Source organism: Pararge aegeria, chromosome 13, assembly GCF_905163445.1.
Source record: "Pararge aegeria chromosome 13, ilParAegt1.1, whole genome shotgun sequence".
NCBI classification, from domain to species: Eukaryota; Metazoa; Arthropoda; class Insecta; order Lepidoptera; family Nymphalidae; genus Pararge; species Pararge aegeria.
The window spans coordinates 7041952-7066580 of record NC_053192.1 but is presented as its reverse complement, the minus strand read 5'-3'; the positions used below and the strand labels follow the sequence as shown (position 1 = coordinate 7066580).

The following is a 24629-nucleotide window of genomic DNA, read 5'->3' as shown; positions in this document are numbered from 1 at the left end:
ATCAATTTATTTATACTGGTCTGTGGTGTAAAGACGATCGTGAATAAAATAAAAAATTGCTATTACATATTTGATATTTATTTCTATGAAATGGAAATAGAAAATGCACAAAGTAATGAAATTCAAACAGCACCAACTGAAGATTCTGTGAAGCCTGCAAATCCGACGGATCAAGAAACGAATGCAACGGCCTCTAAAATAAATGGAAACGAAGCTGAAGGTGGCGCCCAGCCTTTAATCTCAAAGGATATTCAAAAACCTTCTCCAAAAAAGCCAAAGAAACGGAAACCTAAAACACCGCGTGATGTTACTGCTCCACGACAACCACTTACTGGTATTCTTTGTATTTTGATGATGAAGTAAACGATCAAACCTAATGGGATGCAAATGCAGTCATTATGTGGCTAGACTTTTAGGCTAGTCTTGCAAACATCAAGACTTTGCAGTTGAGTAGCTGTGAAGTTCCGTCGCCAATCAAGACGCGGACTTGTTAAAAATATAACACCTATTACACGCTACGAGACACGAGTTCAGGCACAGTACGACAGCAATATATTTTCAAACAACCATTCATCAAATTGGTTGCAACTAGACTATCGTCTTAATTAAATGTGTGAATAGTTAAGATGGGAAGAGACTAACCTGGAAGTTAACCTTGTTTTAATGAGAACCTATGCTTGTTGGTTTCTATATTTTTTTAATTCATAAGTTTTACTTTAAATCTTTAATTAACTATTCAATTTATTGCTCTTAAATAATTTGCCAATAGGTTACGTACGATTTCTCAATGAAAGGCGTGATCAGTTACGTGCTGAACAACCAGAACTTGGGTTTGCAGAGTTGACAAGGCAGTTAGCTAGTGAATGGAGTAAACTACCCGTGGAAGAGAAACAACAATATTTAAATGCAGCTGACCAAGATAAGGAACGGTATTACAGTATTTCTTTAAAATGTTATGCAAATATAAATACATATTATTAATATTCTAATCCAAGATAATTAATAACTTTTTTTCACATACATAATCAGGACTATAAAATTGTAGTTTGGAATCTGACTGCAATTTTATATGTGGTTTCACTGCTATAGAAAAATAAATATTGTTGCTAATAGTTGGACTCATAATTCTAGTTTGATCATCTTTATTATTATTAACTTTTAGATACATAAAAGAATGGGCTGAATATAAAAAGACTGATGCCTATAAAGAGTTCAGGAAGCAGCAAATGGAACAAAAAGATGCAGCTAGTTCATCTAAAAAAATAAAGCAGAATACAAATGTCAACAATGCTGTGGTAGATACAGGTAAAAATAATTCTGACATATTATCATCATAATCATCGTAATCATATCAAAGCATTACCAGTCCACCACGCTGGCCCAGTGTGGATTGGTGGGCTATAATATATAATGCCTCCTCTCAAACTGACATCATTGGACTTTGTCTGTTGTGACTAGTCCATAGAGATCCCAATTTTTGTTGGATGTCATCCTCCCATTTTTGTGGTAGCCTTCCTCTTCTTCCCAGGCATCTCTGAGATACCAAAGTGTTAACCTTCTGCTCCACTTTTCTAGGCTGCATCTCAGTAGGTATAATATGCAAACTCTAATGATAAATATGTGAACAACTTACTGTATTGGCGTATTACTGATCTTAAATATACTTTGCCTACCTTAAAGTATTTTTTTTACAGCTGCAACACAAATAGCCGAGCAGAATGTGATCAATGCAAATGTGGCTGCTACTGCTTCAGTCAATAATGCTGCAAGGCAGCCAACACCACCTCGGCCAAGACCTTGTATCACACCAGCTTCGGTAATTATTTAAGTTCATAACTATAAAATATTAAGGTACAGCATATTATCCATAAAGGGAAATAAATTAACAGTTTTATTGTTTATTTTACAGGGTGAAGAAATGGCTGGTGATACAGATATCCCCATATTTACAGATCAGTTTCTACAACACAACAAGCTCAGAGAATCTGAACTACGGCAGTTGCGTAAAGCTAATTCTGATTATGAACAACAGGTATGTAGATTTCGTAAAACTTTACCATAGCACTAAAAATCCTTTCATACTTTTATTTTTAGAGCTGCAGTAGAAATACAGTAAAAAGTTAAAAATAAACACATGAAACTTACCTTTTGTTTAATATTTTTTATATAATAAATGAATAGCCATTGGACAGATTTACTGCGTCTCTGCTGTACAACAACAGAAAGTTACTATGTATAGTAGCAGCTAAGACTTAAGCCCGGATGAAAAAACGGCTCAGAAGAACTAAGCACATTTGTCAAAAGACCAAGACCAAGACCTTTTCAACAAGCAACTAAATTTTAAAAAATCTTTTTTTTATTTTATTGATTTATAGTGGTGGACTAAATAAATGTTTAAACTGGAACTTGGTAAAAGTTGGTTTTTGTATTCATTGAAATAAAAAAAATTGGTATATTTAAGCCTTTTTTACTTTTTTTGCTTCTATTAAAATAAAATAATAAAATAGCCTTTTATTTCAGAGAAGAGTTACATTAAGTTTTTACATCTCATTTTATCATTAAATCAAGTCCCTTAGCTCTGTGTGCCTCACGGCAAAGGCCTCCTCCAGCTCTCGCCAGTGCTTACGATCCTGTGCCACCCTTCTCCATAGTGGACCAGCTGTAAGTTTCAGCTCGTCTTCCCAACGTCTTTGTTGCCAACCCTTTTTTCTTTGTCCATCTCGTGGATACCAATGAGTTACTAGGGTACTCCACTTTCCTTGGTTGTCTCGTAGCATGTGACCCGTCCACCTCCACTTGAGCTGATCCATCCTGGTTAAAATGTCTGTTACCCCGGTTTTGTCTCTAATATTGGAGCTCCGGATTTTATCTCCTCTCTTTACACCCACCATGCTACGTTCCATTGCTCTCTGACATCTCTTAAAACTTTCTCTGTGGGATTTGTTTAGCGCCCAGGTTTCACAGCCATATGTGATGCATGGAAGGATGCATGTATTAAAGACTTTTTTCTTCATGTTTAGATTCATCTCCTTGCTTTTTAAAATTTCCTTAAGCGACCAGTACTTTCTCCAGCCTAGGGCTATTCTTTTGTTTGTTTCCTTAGTTGTTTGATCCTCTGGTGAGATTAATTGCCCCAGGTAGGTGTATTCTTTAACATATTCAATGACTTCTCCTCCTAAAGTGATTGGTGTTGAGACGTTAGTTAAAACTTTTGTTTTGTTTTTGTTTATTTCTAGGCCAAAATAGCTACTTTCAATCGCCAGCTCTTGTATCATCTTTCCCAGTTTTGATGGGTCATCTGCAAATCTAAGATGATGAAATCTTTGCCCATTTACGTTTAACCCGTTTTCGCTCCAGTTTAGGTTTCGGAAAATACTTTCTAGGACAGCTGAGAATAATTTAGGGGACATCGGGTCACCCTGTCTGACACCTCTGTTTATGGGGAACTCATTTCCCAATACTTCCAGCTGTATTCGTGCCTTGCTATTTGTATAGATACCTTTGATAATATTAATATATGATCTACTTATACCTTGTTGTTCTAGGCTAGTCCATATGCGACAATGGAAAAGACTGTCGAAAGCTTTCGTATAATCGATAAAACCCATATAAAGGCATTTATTATACTCATTGTACTTTTCCAGTAGTTGTCTAACCGTATGGATATGGTCGATTGTCGAAAAATTTTTGCGGAAACCTGCCTGTTCATTTGGTTGCTGTTCGTCAAGCTTTGCCTCTATTCTACCAAGAATGACCTTAGAAAAAATCTTGTATACATTTGACATTAAACTTATGGGTCTGTAGTTGCTTATATCCTCTTTTACCCCTTTCTTATGGATCAAAATGATGTGCGATATTCCCCATATAGGTATTATTCCAGTTGCTAGGATTTCGTTAAATACTGAGGTGAGCACTGGGGCCACCTCATCCATCGTACCCCTTAAGAGATCATTACTTATTTTATCCGGCCCTGGAGCTTTGTCCGTTTTCTGGCTTTTTATTGCTTTCACTATTTCGCTCAATAAGAATTTTAGTTCAGAGTTTGTTTGTATTATTTGTACCGGCTCATTTCTTGAGCAGTTATTTGAAGAGTAAAGTTCGCTGTAGAAGCTTGTAGCAGCCTTGTATATTTCTCTCCTTTTCGTTATGGTTTTGTTATTTTTCTTTATTTTCGCTATCCACTCCTTTCCTGTCTCTCTTAGTTCTTTTAAAGCTTTTCACATTCCGCCTGTCTTTTTTATGTGGTGCTCTAATCTCTCGAGCCTCCTAATTTTTCTGTCACGTCTCATGCTTTCTCTAATTTCATGCTTTTTCTTTTTGCTGATTTCGGCCACCTTGCGGAGGTTTTCTTTTTTGTTTTGGCCTTGTAATGCAATCCTCCTTAATTTTATCAAATTCTTAGTTTTTTCACTTAGACTACTAGTTTTAGCGCTTCTTAACTTTATTGGTATTCCTTTCAGTACTTTCTCTATCTTGTTATATTTTTCTGATACACCTAGAGATTGGTACGAAGTCTGAATGATTGTCTCATGTAGTGATTTATTTGTTTCTGTGATTGCATCGTTAGTATTATTTAATTTAATACATTTCTGGTGACTGAAATTTTTCCTTGACGTTTTTGGTTGTCGTACATTAACCATCTGCCATCTAACCATCCGATGGTTTGTGTTAAAAGTTTAAGTTTTGTATAACACTTACGTTAGTAAAGGCCTTACGGTAGTTACTTGTAATGTAATCAATTTCATTTTTGTACTTTCCGTCAGGTGATACTAAAAGTCCATTTGCTCTTAACATTTTTTTTAAATATGCTATTTAAGAGTATCAGGTTATTTTCTATTAAGAACTGAATTAATTTCTGCCCGTTCTTACTTCTTTTACCGAAACCATATTTTCCTAAGACAAATTCCTCTGTGCTAATCCTATCTCCCACCTGGGCATTAAAATCTCCCATCATTACTAGATATTTATTTTGATGCCCCTTTAGAATTTCAGATAGGTCATCATAGAATTTATTTATTTCTATTGGGTCTGATTGTTCTGTGGGAGCGTAGACTTGTATTATCATCCAATCTTTCTTGTAGTGAGGTACGTTTATGAGTACTGCGGCTATCCTTTCTGAAATTCCAATGAATTCCTTTATGTTAGGTTTAAGGTGTTTCTTAATCAAGAATCCAACTCCTTTTTGACCCGCGGTTTCTCCTTTATGGTAAAATATGAAGTCATCTCGTTCTTCTATTGTTTCCCCTATTCTTCGCATTTTACTTATGCCTATAATATCCCAGTTTAGGTCTTGTGTTGCTAGTATCAGTTCTTGCAGACTTTCTTCTGTCCTGAGGGTTCGTGTATTGAGTGTTGATATATATAGATGTTTTTTTGTGGTTTGCTTATTTTTGTGATGATGATGGATGGATTTTTTGTGATGATGGAGCTTTTGATTTTAGATTGACCATTTTTCGTGTAGAAGTAGTCATTTTTTAATGTTGCTGAAGGGTTTTGGCCTTCAGGCACTCCCGCGGGGACCAGCCGTGGTGGGGGCCTTTTGTTTCGTGTAACATGTTCATGTATGACTAAGTTTAGTGTCTGTGGTTTGAGTGTTCGTTGCTATTGTTCGTTCTGATTTAAGATTCCTCTGCTTTTTCTCAGTTGATCTAGTTTCGCCTGTTTTTTTGTTGGTTTTGTTACATTTTCCTGTGCAGGTGGCGAGAACTGTTGCTTTCTCTTTTCTCTTTGTGTTGGAATGCCTTCCTTTACAATCAATTTATTGAATTTAAAATAAGCAATTTTTCCCTTTTTTCTTTCCTCTAGTAGTTGATCTTTAAGCGCTTTTCGTTCTTCAATAACTTCCTTTGGGTAATCCTCAGTAATATTAACGTTTCTTGCCTTGAGTGACTTTTTATTTCTTAGGATCTCATTTCTCTTGCTCACTGTAGTAAGTCTCATTAGAAGAGGACTCGATTTGTGATCCCCCAGCTTCTATATAAAGTCAATTTCCTTCTCTTCCAATACGATATTCATGGATTTTACTAATTCTAAAATGCTTGTTGTTTCTTCCCCTTTCTTGGATTGTAATACGTGGAAAACAAGGTTTTGTTGTCTGTTTGTTCTCTCAAGCTGAAGTACCTTTTTTTCTAAAGTTGATATTTTTTCCACTGCAAATTCAAGTTTTCCTTGCATTTGCTGTAACTCGGCGTTAACAGCATTGATAACGTTACGTGCTATGCATTCTGTTTGAGTTTCTAATTCTATTTTTAGTTTTCCGAGAATTTTTTCGATCGCATTTTCCGAGATGTCCATGTTAATGGTATACTCAAAGTTTTTTGATACTAGATGTTGTCTATGCTTCTTTTTGAGGTACGACAACACTCTCTATGTGTCAAATTTGAAGTATCGCCGGATGTTTATTTTGCTGTTGACGTTGTTGTCTATTTGAAATGTTCGTTACACATATAAGCATAGGTAGGTACTTAATTATATTTACCAAATCGTGGACTTAGTGAAATTTCCATCCAAATTATAATTGTTTGTCTTCTGGTTTGATATTTCTTGTAGCAGGTAAGTTATTCGTTCGTAAAAACGATAGAAACACATTGAAATCACGTTTTAGTAACTATTTTGGAATTAAAACTGTCGCAGCAAAACAAACGAATGTTCCCTTGACAGCTGTCAACCACAGACCAAGAAATAAAAAAAATTGGTATATTTAAGCCTTTTTTTACTTTTTTTGCTTCTATTGATCCTAGTTAAAAACTTATGGAGTATGAAATTTCTCACATTTATAGCTTATATAAAGGAGTGCACAATGCTAATATTTTTTTATCTATGCCTAAACGTACATTAAATCTACCGTCGTAATTACGTCAGTGATTCATTACACACACTGCCATCTATTTGACGCACGCATTTATACTCTTTAAATAATTATTTTTGAACTATAATTTGTTTGAAAAATCAGGAACATTTACAGTGTAGCCTTGGTGAATTCTGTGATTAAAGAAGTTTTGTCTTTGACAATAGTTCCAGCTTATAATATAAACTTATGCTCGAATTTAAACCAATGGGTGACCACTAGTGACATACTAATGTTCTAATTGAATAGAATGCAATACTTCAACGCCACGCTGAGGAAGTGAGTGCAGCTACGTCAAGACTTCGCGCGGAAACAGCGGCCGCTGCCGAGCGAACAGCAGCACTTGTGACGCATCGTCGGGCACTAGTCAGCACTTTAGTGCAGGCGTTACAATCAGTAGCATTGCCATTGCAAGGTGAAATATTACTAATATTATTACCCTTATTACTAATACCTCGTTTGACACGCGACATGTATTGATGATTTTGAGTAACTGCCTCGTTTTTCTAGCGATTAGAGCCCACCAACCCGCATTGGAGCAGCGTGGTGGGTCTATGCTTTAAAACCGTCACTTCTATGATAAGTGGCGAGGCCTGTGCCCAGCATTGGGATGTTAAGCTATGGATGATGATGATGAGAAAGTAACATGCAATGTACAGAAAATACTTTTAAATCCGTTTTAAATTCCATTTTTTAACATTAATTCACTTGTAATCTATACTAGTGTACTATTGACTAGTACTAGTGACTATTCAAGTTTGTACCTTCTTGCAAGTTTTCACTTCACTGTAGTTATGTTAAAAACCCGATAGTAAAAACTTTAGATATTTAATATTTCTTTGCCCCAAAAGCTGACTCAGATTTATAGTAATGGCCGCACGTTTTATCTGTAGTATTAATACAATCTACAATAATCGACGAATCTTCAACAAACAGCTACAAACTCTATCAGCATTCAATTGGGACTTGCTATTTCTTGAGTCCTCAATTTACATTCACTGCAACAAAGTCTTGACTTATGATTTGTTTTTCCCAGGTGGGTCCTCTGGTGCATCAGATGGCAATATTGAAGAGTACATGGAGAAATTGCAAAATTTTGCATTAGAAACAAAGAACAATCCTTTAGTCAAACAGGCCAAGGATATTTTAAACAGAATAGAGCTGCCATCAATTTAAAAGGCATAAAATAAAAAAGTTCATACTTACATAGTTATTTATTTTATACATCTAAAAGACAACATCTATATTTATTACCTATTGGCTGCACACCAATTAATATTAATACATAAATGTCATTATAAGCTAGTGAAATCTAAAATGTTCTTTCATTGGAACACAATTAGCCATTATATATCTAGCAATCTGGTTCTGAAAGATTTTCACACAATTCATCATCACAATCTTTGTCACCACCATCATATTCATGAAGTTTTTTCCTCCACATTTTGATCAACATATCCCAAGATCTTCGACTATATTTTGCGAATTTATCAGGGGTTTTAGGGTGTTCTTTTGCACGTGTATCTCTGAAAAACAAATAAAAGGTATTAAATAAAGGCAACCAAGCAACATCTTAACATACATATTGGTTATTGGAATGAAATGCAACTGAGGTTAAGCTGCAAGGATAATGCCCTAACATAAGTTAGTGATTTAAAAATTAACAGTACATAATGTTAAACTTTTATAATAGCTCTTTCTGTTCCTACTACAATATTTTTGAGAGAAAGAGCAGATACCATTATTCACATAGACTCAAAGCTTTTCTTATTTATAACAACAACAATAGCAGTCTACTTTACTGTGAGCTGTACAATTAAACTTTTAAAACCAAATTACAGTACACACTCTAGATGGAATCATAACAGAAGGCATCACCTCACTAAATTTAAATCACCAAGATAATCTATCGAAATTATCCAAAAAATATAACATCAGGCCACTTTATAATTATGCATAAGTTCAAAGTTACTTACTTAGGCACTTTTTGTGTGTAATTGTAATAGCCCACAGTGTTTTTTCCATAGTCTATCTGTTTTTGGCGCCTTTGCAATATTTCAGGATCTGTCTCCAACTCAAGTGGCTTCTTTGGAGGTTTACTGTAACAAGAATAATAATATTCTATAGCCTCTGTCTATCTAGACCCACTATTAACAGATTTTTGTAATGATACTGTTATTTATCATCACAAAAATTTTGACTACAAAGCACAAAGGTAAAGTAACATACCAACAAACTGTTAACTGTGGGCTCATGAGAATTAAAAAAAAAAACAGTAAAATTTGTGCTATTCTTTCCCGGGGATATGTAAAAATAGACAGAGAGCATTTAGATCAGAGATTTTTGTACAATAGAATTAGCCTAAATACCTAATAATTTTTGGCAAAATCAATGGAAAAAAAGACTTACCTAGTACAGTCATTATTTGCACACATGTTGCAATTTTGCTCTAGGACAAAGGCTGAATGGTAAAGCCATCTGATAACAATACCCAGGGATAGAGGTTCCACTCTTTCCAATTTTGCAACTTTGATATCATGTTCTCATTCCCAACTACTAATATTAAAAATGCAAAATTTTTGATGGATGGATGTTTGTTACTTTTTCACCCAAAAACTACTGGACCTATTTGACTGGATTTTTTGAATGGAGATGATTATACCTAGGATTAACACATGGGCAGCTTTTTATCCTGGGAATATGTACATTTCCTGCAGGTTTCATGAAAAGCCTACTTTAGAGTTGTGATATTACTACTTTTAGTAAATAAGTTACTTTTATTTTAAAAGTTCAAAGGATCCCTTGGGCAATAGGGCTAGGGGACAATATCTATATGACTAACTTTGCTAGGTATTGAGAATTCACATTTTCAATCACTCCATCAAAATGATGCTGTAAAGGATAAGCACTATATGAATCAGGCACCAGAAGATGAGGTTATGTTAAAAAGGTTTATGAAGTTGAACAAAGGGATGAAAGTTATTTCATACTATTTGAAAAAAATAAAATGATTTTGTGACCTACCAATACTGTAGAAAGTTAAATACTAACTGTTACTAGTATCATTCCCATTGAGTGGTGAGAGCATTTGAATATGCATCGTAAGGTCTTGGGTTGGTCTGTTCTGTCACATAGTAAGCAAATTGGCAGTGTCGCCATGCCTTGAACAACATTTTATGTCAGTTCCAGATTATCAATGAGTCATACGAAGATGGTGATGATAAGTAAAACAAAATACCACAAAAATAACTCTTAAGATAATTATTGTGATAACCAGTTTAAAAAAAAATGTTTCTCAACCTTCCTTAAAATTATCAAAATACTAACACAGTAAAGCATAGTGTACTCAGGCAGGCAGTCAATTTTACGCTTTAAAGGAATCCCAACAACGATATTTTTTTATAATCTTAGTAATTATACCTGTTTTTCTCCATATCATTTTTGGTGTTAGGCTTTGATTTTTTCCGACTGCTAGAGTTTTCTCTGCTGTCACTCTTCATTTTTTCTTTTGTTGCCCTACGAACTAAAAAATATAATGCAGATATTAATATATACCGCACAGACGTACAGCGTTGTACATAAATGTTTTGATAAGCAACAAATGCACCGGCCTTACTTGGTTGAGTTTCTTCTGGTTCATTTTCAACGATTTCACTCCACCTTTCTTCGATATAATCATTTAAACTCATTGCGAACCTTAAACTGCTATGATACGAACGTTTGAAATGGTAAGTGCTGTACTTGATTATTCCGTTAACTGAAACTGATTCTGATCTATCAAACTTAAACCATAGGCAAAGCGTCTGAAACCAATCACTGATTAACCCTATTGAAACACGTTTTACTTAACTAAGGAAATGTCTACATTATTCGGTGTAAAGTAAAAATTTTAAACAGTAAAATGTAAATAAATATTTTATAGGAGACACAATCCAATCAAAGCGCGAAATTTGACATTTCCTATAATTTTTTTAACTCCTACGATTCTACCATTTTGGATTCTAGCTTTTTGAAGTTTATAACTGTAGTCCATGATACAATACAGAATAAATATACCGTTCAACTTAAATTGACGCACGAATAATTATAAAGTATTTCCTTTAGATGCATTCTTGTTTGATTTTACCTTTTGACTGTATTAATAACATAACACTTAAAATAATATTTAATTTCACAACCCTTAAAAATTAGTATAATTTTAAATTCTCGACAAGCTAGCCCTTGAATGCAATATCACCTGCTGCAAGGCTAGCGTGGGCCGGAGACAATTATATCCCCGGGGAAATTATATAAATTTATCTTCTCTCACAGCTTTACTAACTCTCAGAGCACTGACGCACAAGTGGAAATAATATCCTGGAGCTGTGAGAGTTGATAAAGCTGTGGGAGAAGATAAATTTATATAATTTCCTCAGGGATATAATTGTCTCCTGCCCATGCTAGCCGTCCTGTTAGGGTTATGGCAGGTATATTAAACCCATATCGATATATACCTAACCCATAAAATAAATTAATCTATTATTATTTTACTTTTCTTCTTAATCTAATCGATTTCTGAGCGACATCGTCATGTTATTAGAGCCACGACCGAAGCCTCCGACCAGACTTTATTCAAAAAATTCAAAATTCATTCATTTCAAGTAGGCCTAATACAAGCACTTTTGAAACGTCAAGTCTGTCCGTGTGTAGTGACTCTACCACCGGTTCGGAAGGCAGATTCTACTGAGAAGAAGCCGGCAAGAAACTCAGCAGTTGCTCTTTTCCAACATCAAAAAATTACATTTTACATATTAACATTCATTTTTCTATCTTGTGAGAGATGAAAGCGGAGCCGGATGCTTCCAAGCAATCTTGTCATTAAGAAACTCATCAATTGTATAATAACCTCGCTGTAATAAATGTGTTTTAACACATTCTGTAAACTTATGCATTGGTAGGTCCAAAATTACCTTAGGAATCATATTATAAAAGCGTATACTCAATCCCACAAATGACTTCTGCACCTTTCGCAGACGATATGCATATGTCACTAATTTATGACCATTTCTTGTAAGTCGACTGTTTATATCCACTTTTTGTTTATAAAGACTAATATGTTGTCTTACAAATACTATATTGTTATAAATATATTGTGAGGCTACCGTAAGTATACCTATTTCTTTAAATTTTTCACGGAGGGATTCACGTGATTTAAGTTTATATATTGACCGTACAGCTCTTTTCTGCAATATTAATATAGTTTCAATATCAGCAGCTTTGCCCCATAATAAGATCCTGTAAGACATCACACTATGAAAGTACGCAAAGTAAACAAGTCTTGCTGTTTCTATGTCAGTAATCTGTCTAATTTTCCTGACGGCGTAGGCAGCCGAGCTTAGTTTACCTGCTAGTGTATCTATATGGCTGGCACTGAAGCTTACAATCAGCCTCACCGCCGTGCTTTGCCAGGGAGATTGTCAAGAAGATAATTTATTTGCATTTATTTAGAATTAAATTACTATATTTAGACGAAATAAAAATATGTTAGGGTTAAAATGGCATTAAGGTTATATTTATAGTAGAGATGATAAATCGTAGATCATAAGATGATATGCCGAAAGTTGTTGAAAAGCTAAAAGACTATTCTCCACGTTTACGAATTTTATGGAGGGAAAAAAATCGGCTGAAAACAAGATTAATTTTACATTAGCATAGTTCTACAATCTCTAAACTAAATATTTTGAAATTAGTAAATGTAAATAGGTATTTTTATTGTATTTATGTTTCCGCAAACAGTATTTATTTTTTTTTGTCTTTTTTAATGCTTTTATTTCGAAGTACATCAAAACGTCTTTTTCTCTTCTCTTAATTATTGATCTTGGGATTAAAATAAAACAAAGATTTATTTCCAATTGTTTTTAATGTACTGAACTATTTGATGTAACCCTTCTTTACCAGCACTACCATTTATGAATTCCATTTCAATATTTACAAGCTCATCTTTTTTAAATATTTTCATTAATGCATGGACAACTGCTTCTTTATGCTTTTCTATTGAATTATTATAAGATACATTATTGCTTGTATTTTCCTCTGCCCTTTCTATACTTTTTGTTACAATAGTTTCATTTGATTTACTTATTTCCTCCTTCTCTTTCTCTGATGATTCATCAGATTGATTTTTTAAATTCAATCTTGCCTTTTTCACTGGGTCCTCTGACAAACGTTTTAGAATTCTCCTTTTACGACGCTGGTTAGACCATGTATTGGAAAATGCTATTACATCAAGCATTAAATCGGTTTTTCGTTTCGTTATTACCTTATGAGAAATCTGAAGATTTTCTAGTATTCTCTTTAACTTTTCTATATTATCACTACAATCTTTTAATTCTGGTAAAGAAAATAAAATTGGTGCTCTTTTCTTCGGTAACTTGTCTTTTGGTGAATCTAAAAATAAAATATTTTTATTAAAAATTTGTACATGAACCTTATTGTACAAAAAATAAGTCAATAATATAAGATTTCTTACAAATTGTAGAAAAATCGTAATTTTGATATGTCCAGGCTAGTCCCCATCTTGTTACCCGTCCTTGACAGAACTCTGTTGTAGTATATGTTATACCAACTGCCTTTAAATCAATTACTAATTCCTTCAAATTAAATTTATGACCAACCATAGTTGTAAATATTCTGTAAAAGTAAAATAAAATCATATTAAAAGGCTCTATTTAAGATACTTACTACTTAAACATAATTCAATTAGCAACAATAAAATAATTTCTCAGATTCCAGATTCTCAAAGCTAGAAAATTTAAAAAGCTAGAAAGTTTAAACCTTTTTTTAAACGAGCGGAGATCATTTTTTTGGTGTGTGTTTGTATCAAAACTACTAGAGTACTTTGAACCCCTTATTACCAATTAGTAAGTACCAGGAAGTAATTATTAGTTTATTTATTGACATATATTATAGAATCATAAAAAAAATGTAGTATGTAAGACAAAGTTGCAAAATTTGGCCTATATTTTAAAATTAATTATTTGGCAGCGCTGAGAAAACTATTGATGATACATAAAAAACCACATGATCAAATTACTCATTAACACACAAAAAAATATGGTATCAGACTATCGTAATTACGTCTAAGGGTACTTATTGTGATATTTTGTCGCCAAATGGAATCCTATGAAGATATATGGAAGTGCAATCACTGTAGAATACTATAGAAGGACTGAGTGTGGGTGACAGTAGGTGACAGTGACAAAAAACCACAATTAAGAGCACATAATGATTTTTTTAACAATTGCCTTAAAACTTGATAGGTACATAGCTGTTACTTTTTACTGGTCCATATTCCCACGTAATTAAAAGTTAGGCGGGTGAACATGCGGGCCTAAGCTAATATGGTTATTTAAAAATAATTTTCTAAACTTAAAAAGTAATTACTTAAAAAACAAATTTAATGTAAAACAATAATTACTTACAGAATTTTGTCTTTATGCAACTTGCTTTCCTCTAATATTTTTCGACAAAACTGCAATTCTCCACCTTCAGTTATGAGCTCGTGTGGTGAACCAGTAAAGCCATTTTTAGGTTCAGGTCTATAGGAAAAAAAAACCTTTTACTAGTTTCTATTTTGCAATTTTATTAGTTATCCATTCCATGCATGTTAAATTTTTTGAGTTTTATTTAGAATTATACCTATACCTTCATCACCATAGTAAGCCTTTTAATGACCAACTGCTCTTCCTCTCTTATTTGCACTGTACCAGACTGCTAAATCATTTGGCATGTCTACAGTCATAAACTCTAAATTTTAATTCTAGGTTCATACTGACTTTTAGACAACCTCAATGCAGAATATACATTCTTGTCTTGTTATGTAGCATTCTAGATGTTTATTCAATTTTATTAATTTTTAAATTATATTCCTAAACTTATAATCATAGGATATACTTAAATCATACCTGGCTGGGCTACGTGATTCCCACAGTTCCTGCATGTTTGTGTAGAATGGTGGGTTACACATGCAAAAGTCAAAAGTTTGACTATTTTCATCCATGAACATGTTTTCAATTACCAATTCGGTAGTATTCTCTCTGACTGCAATCATTATTCTTTGTGTACATTGTTTGACACTGAAAATTGTACTTAGTCCCATAGTAACTGATCTAATTAACAAATGTAGCTACACTAATGCAAAACATTGCCTAGATTAAGTTAAATAAAATCAACAGGGGTTCTATTGTTGAAAAATAATAACAATTACCTTTAAACTACTAAGTGTATCTTAAAAATAGACAAAGTAAAACATTTCTTTTAATCTTTGAGTTATTACCCAATGATTGCAAGTAATATTTACAGAGGACAAAAAAATCATAGTTTTGTTTTCAAATACATGCATACTTTCAATAAGGTGTTGTAAATTATTCCTAATTATATTATCTCTGGCTTGCTTTAAACTTTCAGCATCTGTTTCTGTTCCCACCATATGCCACTTATTCTTCACTGCTGCCAATAAGGGATATATTGCACATGCTCCAGTACCTAAAACAACAAAGAAAGACCTTAGGTAGAAACACCATTAAGGCTACCCAATGTGCCATTTCAACAAGCCACATGATGTTAACTACAATTTACACCCAGTTGAAATGAATGGCATGGCATTATAGTTGTAGGAGTACAGTATTTAACAATATTTGAAAAATCTTACTTATTTTTATTTTGTTTTTATAATTACAAAATTGAAAACTCCTTTAAATGGAAAAATCACTAATGAAATAATGAGAATAAACTAAATTCAATAACAATACTTATGAATATTTTGGATACTTGTAGAATGCTATCCATATATTGCAGATATATTGAATAATTTAAAAAAAACTTCAAATCAAAGTTATTTTATTCATTCAGTTATCATTTTAGTTCGAAAAATTCTTTACAATGCCAAATAAGCATAATCATAATTCTTTAATTGCGACTAAAATATAATTATTGTAAATCTTAAATTTAAAAACAAATATATACTATAAATAAATAATAAACCCATTTGTTAATAAAGAGGAAGATTTAAGTTATTATATGGTTTTAATGTCCAACATACACCATTTGGTGGGTTGGTTTTCCATGGTAGGCTAGCATAATAGTCAATTAATACTATAAAATATAACTGTATTTGATACTCTACATTCTAATTTGACTTACCAATATCAAGTCCTAGAATTGGCTCACTTTTATTGATAGTACTAATTAAATCTTCAATCCATAGTATATAATTCAGCCTAAGAGGCAGTGTTGGTACAAGACGGTCTTCAGGAATAACTACATCTAGATTGAAGTCAGTCTTCAACAAACATTTTGTAAGAACTCTTAACGAATGTGGATTTTTAAAATCAATACTAACTTTGCCACTGATATCCTAAAACAAAAACTGTACTGATAAGCATACATTAATAAAAGAAAAAAGTTAAAACTTATTTGATTTTACTAACCACTTTAGCTACACCGGAAAATTCTTCATTTGTTTTTGCCAGCTTAGCAAAGTCTGGAGGAGTTTTGTAAATATTGCGAGGATGCATAAACTTGTTAAGTGCCATGTTTCAATGTGATGATAAATAATTAAAATTTTTTATTTACAACACTTGATTTCCATTCATCGTTCGACTTGAATTGAAATATTTGCGAAGGTACTGACCACGGGTCAGTGGTCTGTGGCTGAATCACAAACACTGACCTCTATTATACTACCTATCACAGACTACAGAGTAGTATCCACAATCCAGGTTATTATGCTACTACCACAGGGTCCCAACTCGCGTGGCTATTATAGTTTTTCTCGCTCGGATGTTAGGTTAGGTTAGGTCCTTATTTTTAGAGTAAAAAAATATTTACAAAGGTTTTATAAAATAAATATAAACATAAGAATAGTAAACTATTGTACTATAACATAACATTACACTTTATTAAAACACAACATATTTATAATATAAGGTATCTGAGATAAATAAAATAACAACAAAAAAAATCTTGTGCAATCTATTTACACACGGCAGAAATGTAACTTCTGAAAAGTAGATTACGAGAGATTTAGGAGGATGTAGAGTATCAGAACTATTAGGATAAATGTAAGGTTTATTATTTAGTTTCCATGGTAACTAGAATAGTTAAAAAAATGTATAATGTTTTCTATATCACTCTGTCCTATACATTGATGTGTTTGTTTCTTTATCTAGATACTAGCCGTTTCCAGCCCGCTTCGCTGGGCGAATTGAAAAAGGAAATAAATTACATTTTATGTTTCATTTTTATTTATTTTTTTCATATTTTTATTATTCTCCTTTTTTTTATTTTTGTATGAACATAAATAGGCCCCGCGGATAGAACTGTAAGCATCGATATTGTTTAGACTTACTCAAATTCCAAATTCCATCGATTTAGCCTGTATCTTTCATCCAGGTGATTTTTCTCACTAATATTCATTGTAACTTTCAATGTGCAATCATTATAACATTTCCGTGCCTTTCTTCCAAAAATTAATAATAATTGACATGAAGAAAAAAATTTGAAATGAGCATTGAAAATTAATTGTGCATGTTTTTTATGAATTCTATTGGAATAAGTAACTAAATTTCTTTTCCACATCTCATTTGCTTGGAAAATGCATTCATTTTAATGTTACATTTCCGCGATCCCGCAATAAAAGAATTCGTCGGTTATGTAGTCTGCAAAAGTAAAATGAATGTAAAATTCTTAGTCCGTTGATTGGATAGCTACATGTAAAGTTAAGTTTTGAAACCTCTCAATGACTTTTTCTCCGCTGCCAAAAAGACGATTGTTGTAAGGAAATACACGAATATCCCTACATACACGAAGATCCCCACCAAATTTGGAGTCTGTAGAATTTACAGGTTAGAAATAAAAATTTTAGATTTTAACACCCACCCCCGCAATTCCTGTCGGAAGTAGACTTTATTGAAAACCATTTTGAGATGTTCTATATGTGAATAATAAAAGATTCCTACCATATTTAGAATTTTTAGAAGCTATATTTCGAAATTGAAATTTTTGAGGTGATTCATTGTAAAATCCGCTCGAAGATAATTTTTATATTACATATAGAACACTCTCACTAAATTTGGAGTCTATAGGAGCTATCGCTTGGAAATTGAAAATTTCCATTGTTAACGCCCCCGCAATCTTCTTTGGGGTGGGATATCGTAAAATTTGTTCATAAATCATTTTTACATCACTTATAGAAAATTCCTACAAAATTTGGAGCTTGTAGGAGCTTTAGCTGGAAAATTAAAAATATTAACCCCCTGTGGGGTGAGCTATCGTAAAATTCGTTCATAGCCTATTTCTACACCTCTTACAGAAGATTCCTACCAAATTTGAAGTCTATAGAAGCTATAGTTTAAAAACGGGAATTGTTCATTGTTAACGCCCCCGCAATCCCCTTTGGGGAATGAATTTCTTAAAATCTATTCATAGCTGACCTCTACATAGCAAAAGTAATATTCCTACCAAGTTTCACGTTTCTAAGTCTTATGGTTCCCGAGATTTCGTGGTGAGTGACTATATAGATGGGAATTCTTTGATTATCATCAAAATTTTTAACTTTTTATCGGGCTTTTTTAAAATTTTCTTACATACAAAACTTTCTCCTGACAATTCTGAAGATAATAAAAAGCCCAATTGGTCCAGCCGTTCTCCACTACCGTGAGTAGATTCTTAGCTGAATGTAAAAAACCATAATCCGTTTAATACACTCTGTTGAAATCCATGAAAACAAAAGAATCAAGAGAAAATGCTTATCTTTTGTTTTTATTAGCGGGATAAATGTTCATAAAAGTAAAACAGCAATAAAAAAATGAAGGAATGTTGGAATCCAAAAAATAGATAGCCATAAACCATCTAGGAAAAATTTCGCATCGAATGGTGGTAGTTTCATGTCGATACGATCAGTGGTTTAGGCGTGATTGAGCCTCAAACGAAGACCATTTTCATTATATATATATAGATTATTCGGTTTCCTTAATAATAATAATAATAATAATAATAATAATAATAATAATAATAATAATTAGATTTATTGCATAAATACACGTAGATAATCAGATGTTACAAATTTAGCTTTTGTTGTTGAAACAGTGTATTACCATTAATTTGGTGTGCATCTTACAAACATATTATATGAAATAAAAACATAAAAGGAAAACATTACAAAAGAAATTACAACTACAATTTGGACGCAAAAATATTTAAATTAACAAAGTCATTCTTGAGTAATATACATTATATTGTTGATAATACATGCATACAAAAATTATCGAGAATAATAATATTAAGTAAAGTCAAAAAAATCATTAATTGAGTAAAAACACTTAAATAATAGCCACTCATGCAGTTTTCTCTTAAATAAAGGAAGATTCATTCCTTTTATGGAATCTGGCAACTTGTTATATACTCGAATAGCCATACAAAATGCATTTTCTCTATATAAGGCTAGTTTAATCCTAGGTACAAGAAGACGATCCTTATGCCTTGGTTCGTTGTCAAAATGCTGGCCTCGAGTTTTAACCTTGATAACTTAAATAGGAAACAAAATGTGTAATGTATTCTATCTCATTCCCTTCCATACATGTGTCGTCTATAAATCTGTCTCTTTCTTGATCGTGAAGCATTGCGCTACATCGAGTTTAAAATCACAACGGTTCTAATTTCGCTTTAATAATTATTATAACACAAAGCAATACAATATACTCCGTAGTGCATTGCGTGCGCGGTTTTTTTTAACTTTAGTTTATGGCATAATTTTAAAATTAATTTACCAAGATCAAAATATTGACACTAATAAAAATTCATCAACAATCAACACACTTATACTAAAACTTTCTAATACGCAGGCGCTAACACATGCAGTAAACACATGTGTTCTATCTCATTCTCTCGCTGGCTGGATCCTACACATTTTTGTATTTGTGTCTCTTCCTTGTCGTTTTTTCTGTTGCATCCGGTTTTAAATCACAACGATTCTAAAGAAGTTTCACTTCAAAATACTTGTTTTTTTTATAACAAGTCTTAATAATAAATCGAAATTAGCTAATTTCTAAGCACCTCAGAAACGTCAAGTCTGTCTGTTTGTGGTCGAGTCACCACAATGCCATCTTTAAAGTCGGCACACAAAAACTGGGTAATAAAGTAAAGTAATTGGGGCATGTATTTTGAAAGTTATCGACGATCATCTATCGCTCAAACGTAACAGGTAGGCAGCGCGTAGGGTGGCAGGGCAGTGTTTGCTGTACGACGATACAAAAAAAAACTTCTTATTCTCTTGTAAGTGCTATCTTGATCGCCTGTAAGAGATTGCTTGCAGCAATAAGACCGCCTTTGCATGTCTACATTGTTTGTATACTCCTTACTAGTTCTTTTCCTTTATGTTATACGTGCAATAAAGTGTTTCTTCTTCGCATTCAAAAGAAACCTAACGCAATCACTGGTCCCCTAGTGAAGAATAAAGAATATAATAATAACAATAATAAAGAAAGTTTAATATAAATACTAAAACCCAACCTACAAAATAAACAAACAATTCATTAATTAGTTATATTTCAAAAATCTTGCTGCCAGTTCCCTAAATAAAATTTGAAATCATATATATCAATGATCTATCATGTATTTGTAGATTCCCTGAAATTTAACACGACGACAAAATTGAATTGAACGTTCAAGTTCATTTATTTTATACATTACTAAATTTTCTTCAATAATATTATCTTCTTCATAGCTATTTTTAAATTTATTTAAAAAAATAGAAAATAATTAAGAAAAACATATATATGATTTCAAATTTTATTTAGGGAACTGGCAGCAAGATTTTTGAAAATAATACACAAGCAGCACTAATGTTTTATGTATTAGTCTTATTTAATAAGCAAAAGTATGAAATATTTACCTCGTATATTTAACAAAGACGAGTCAGTTTCTATTCAAAACTTCCTTAGGGATATCTTCTACGTTATTTAAACTCTATTAAATTTAATTATGGTTAATAACGAGGAAAATGTTACACCAGCTTACTATCGAGTGCTATCCCATAGTTCCCACTACAAAGCTTTAGGCACAAAACTTATTGACTTAAAACGAAATTAAATATGCGAAACAAGCTTTTTAAAAGTTTACTGTTCGCCCCCAAACGTCACATCACTGCAAGTACTATCAATCTATAAGTCCTGAATCCATATAAATCAAAAGAAGAAGAAGTCCTGAATCTGTGGTAAGCTGGGTAGTCTCATTAATCTGTGGTGCATTCTCTTATCAAAGATTCTGGGTTCATATTCTATAGTCTGTGATTTCTTAACGAAAGCTTACGCGCACGGGTCGCATTTAGAGCCAAAAATAATATTTCAAAATATTAAGATATTGTTGGAATTACGGTCGTAAATTTTAAATAGTTAAAGATTTAAATATAAAAGAAGTTAAAAATGGTTGACAAAATCGATATGGCTTTAGACGACATAATAAAAGCCAGCAGGAAAGGAAGAAGCGGAGGCGGAGGAGCTGGAAGAAAATTTGATGTAAAAAAGCCTGGTCGTGGAGGCGGTGGTGGATTTCGTAACGGTCGTACTGGTGGTGTCCTTCTACGTGGTCGAAATCGTGGCGGGGTTTCTAAACCTGCTAATTACACAAGGGTAATTCAAATACTTGATTATACAATTTCAAAATGGCGGTCCAACGTGATGAAATGACGCGTCAAGTGCGTCGCTCACGCCTGGTACAGCTCGCGCATAAAATAAGTAGTGTTATCTACGGAGAAATAGTATGTTTAAAAATATTTTGTAGGAATTTTACGCTCCTATTTGCTCTCCTTATCTCTGAGCTACCTGCTTTTACGTGTATTTTTCTGGATTCATTATATTTTATGGCATTGGGATATAAATCCACTGCTGAGTATGTATAACCATCAGCAACACAGTATCTGGAGATAATATATTCATATTGTGGATGTGGCCAGGCTGGTATACAAGCAGTGTCTTCGAGCAGTCAAGCTTTTTTGGCCACAGTGTCTCCATCACCTGGTGATTATGGAGTAGACTGGGAAATTCAGAATTCATGTTCAACTTGGGGCGCCTATGTTGAGGCACCTGTCGTGCAGATGTGGATTGTCACTAAGACTGTTAATCATTTAATAAAAAGGAAAAGTGCAGTGTCAGTGGTGTAAACATGGATTTTTTGATTGTTTACTTCAACATACTTGTTTTTGTTACATAAATTGTTATTGATTGTTACAAAATGTATATTTAAAAAATATTCTGTAATTAATGTAAGACAACCTTGTGGATGGCAATAGAACATGTACAACTAATGTTTGCTTAGTATTTTGAGTGAAAGCTCAAAGAAGCTGGCAGGGGCAGTTGGCATGATCTATGAAGGGCAACCTATTTCAGGGTGATGTAAACAGCACATGGAAACATGATATGTTCAGTGACTTCAATGATAGGAAGATGCAAAGGAGTGCGCCTATCACAACTGGGCCCACTAAACTCCTTGTCTCCAATTTGGATTTTGGAGTTTCAGACTCTGATATCCAGGAGCTATTTTCAGAGTTTGGCATGCTTAAAAGTGCTGCTGTACATTATGACAGATCTGGAAGATCATTAGGTTGGTATTTAATTAATTTATTATCTGTATTTGTATTTTCATTGTTTTCCAAAGTTATGAATTTTATTTAAAAATTATATTATTTTGTTATGGGTGGTCTCCCTATAAATAATGTGTTGTGACTCATATTGCAACATTCATTGTTAGACCATAATTTTTGACAATGACTGTGTTTACAAAGATTGTCAGTGATATTTGTTTATTCTTGAATTGTGAACTGTATATGATAGTTCCTTGACTTCAATATCATATATTTATTTATTTTATACCTAGGAACCGCTGATGTCCTATTTGAAAGGAGGGCAGATGCTTTAAAAGCTATGAAACAATACAATGGAGTACCACTTGATGGGCGTGCCATGAACATTCAGTTAGCCACTTCAGAAATAAGTACCTTTAGACCTGAAGAAAGAAGTAGACCTGCTGGTGGGCGACCTGTCAGAAGGAATTCAAGTAGAGGTTAATAAGTTTTTTACATCAACTTTAATTCTTATAATTCTCAGTGTATTCAATCATTATATTCAGAACACTCTTCCTATGGAAACACATCTTTTCTATAATCTTTAAACTATAAGGATCTTGCTAATAACCAGAGACTAGACACCACACTGCTCTAAATTGTACAAATTAAATATTGATCTCTATCATGTTTTAATAATAATTTCATGGCCTTAAAGTTCTTTTGAGGGACTAGGGTAGATAAACTGTCATGGATAGTTTCCTTCTTTGCTTGTACTTAAAATGTTCTTGGTATTAAACAAAAATTCAGGAAACTACTTATTGTATAATCTTTTCATTTCAAAGAACTAGCTGCTACAAGCACTGTTTGAAGTTTCGGTTTTTAGAAATTATGATGAATAAAATAATTATATGTATAAGGATTAATGGCATGCCACCTTTCTCAATAAATGTAGTTCCTATTAGTTAAACCAAACAAACATCATCATTATAATATGAGTATAGACACAGCTTTGTCATCTCTACAGACAATGAATTTAAGTAACATCCCACAGGTGGTGGAGGCAACAGACCCCAAATAGCAGCTGTCAGCGGCGGCGGCGGTCGCGGAGGAGGTGCGAGACGCGGGGGACGAGGGGGGGCCGCGCGTGGTAGACGACCTGTACCAACAGCTGAACAACTAGATGCTGAACTAGATGCATATGTAAAAGAAATAAAATGATGGATACTTTACTAAACTTAGACTAATCGCATACCTAATATTAATATACAAGATAGAAAAATCTTTCTTTGAGGTATTTTTTTTTGGTTCATGTTACTGATTGCCAAAATATTGACAACATCAATGAAGAAATGGCTATATTGTTCAAAGATAATATTTTTTAATAAAATAATGACATCATCAATTTGTTTTTATTTATGTGTTACAATGTGTACAATGTACTTGTTTACAATATAAATGTAGGAGAGCATTATGAAAAAGGGCATCCCAAATGAGGAAAGAGAAAATGAAATACTTTATTGCCAACAAACATTAAAATATAATTTGAAATTCAAATTTCAAATTCAAAATTTCTTTATTCATGTAGGCCTATCACAGGCACTTATGAAGCGTTCATACATATTTGTTTACATAATTGTAACGGGATGGTGATAACTTCGTTCGCCAACTTAAATCTAAACCTACGAGGGTTCCAAACGCGCCCTGGTCTAAGAAGAGCCCACAACAAACTTAGCCGGGTAAATTTATTTTTTTGTTATCATCATCTTTCAGTAACTTTAAATTAAGCTATGAAGCTAGAGCAATTCACACCCAATCTTTTTTATCGTTTAAATAATCCTTAATATTATAATAGGATTTTTCTGTAAGCTTACGTTTTATATAAACTTTGAACTTATTGAGAGACAAATTAAAAGATTTCATTTGGTAATTTGTTATAAAATAATATACAATTGCCCTTGAATGAATTTGCAATTTTGTGTAGCCTAGTAAACTGCACAACGAGTTTATTTTTGCTTCTAATATTTATATTGTTACAGTGCATTTTCTTTTTAAATTTTGATATATTTTTATGGACATAAATTAAATTTTCACATATGTACTGACTATGCACCGTCACTATTTTAACTTCTTTAAATTTATCCCTTAATGACTCTTGGGCCCATTTTATATATCGCCCGAACAGCC

The 24629-nt window shown here is 33.0% G+C and overlaps 4 protein-coding genes across 6 annotated transcripts; 2 read left to right on the top strand and 2 right to left on the bottom strand.

Annotated features, from left to right (window-relative positions):
- The first annotated feature begins 17 nt into the window (after positions 1-17).
- Positions 18-8052, top strand: LOC120628864 (high mobility group protein 20A). Of its 2 annotated transcripts, none has more exons than XM_039897515.1 (7): positions 18-334; positions 839-929; positions 1163-1305; positions 1695-1816; positions 1910-2032; positions 7097-7262; positions 7884-8052. In XM_039897515.1, the coding sequence occupies exons 1-7, from the start codon at positions 91-93 to the stop codon at positions 8021-8023; spliced, it is 1029 nt and encodes a 342-aa protein (XP_039753449.1). In that variant the 5' UTR covers positions 18-90; the 3' UTR covers positions 8024-8052. The 2 variants fall into 2 exon arrangements, with proteins under 2 accessions (XP_039753449.1, XP_039753448.1); XM_039897514.1 differs by having other exon boundaries at positions 19-334; positions 770-929.
- Positions 8047-10811, bottom strand: LOC120628865 (histone RNA hairpin-binding protein). Its single transcript, XM_039897516.1, has 4 exons — positions 10464-10811; positions 10268-10370; positions 8824-8946; positions 8047-8373 (listed from the first exon to the last, which is right to left on the bottom strand). Exons 1-4 carry the CDS (start codon positions 10534-10536, stop codon positions 8202-8204), a joined length of 471 nt encoding a protein of 156 aa, XP_039753450.1. The 5' UTR covers positions 10537-10811; the 3' UTR covers positions 8047-8201.
- Positions 10812-12728: 1917 nt separating this feature from the next.
- LOC120629040 (U6 small nuclear RNA (adenine-(43)-N(6))-methyltransferase) lies at positions 12729-16548 on the bottom strand. Its single transcript, XM_039897779.1, has 7 exons — positions 16315-16548; positions 16028-16241; positions 15230-15370; positions 14791-14926; positions 14308-14424; positions 13356-13516; positions 12729-13273 (listed from the first exon to the last, which is right to left on the bottom strand). The coding sequence occupies exons 1-7, from the start codon at positions 16417-16419 to the stop codon at positions 12729-12731; spliced, it is 1419 nt and encodes a 472-aa protein (XP_039753713.1). The 5' UTR covers positions 16420-16548.
- A 4611-nt stretch (positions 16549-21159) lies between these two features.
- Positions 21160-23847, top strand: LOC120628949 (THO complex subunit 4-B). Of its 2 annotated transcripts, none has more exons than XM_039897641.1 (4): positions 21160-21513; positions 22270-22483; positions 22757-22942; positions 23497-23847. In XM_039897641.1, exons 1-4 carry the CDS (start codon positions 21307-21309, stop codon positions 23661-23663), a joined length of 774 nt encoding a protein of 257 aa, XP_039753575.1. In that variant the 5' UTR covers positions 21160-21306; the 3' UTR covers positions 23664-23847. The 2 variants fall into 2 exon arrangements, with proteins under 2 accessions (XP_039753575.1, XP_039753574.1); XM_039897640.1 differs by having other exon boundaries at positions 22255-22483.
- The last annotated feature ends 782 nt before the right edge of the window (positions 23848-24629 follow it).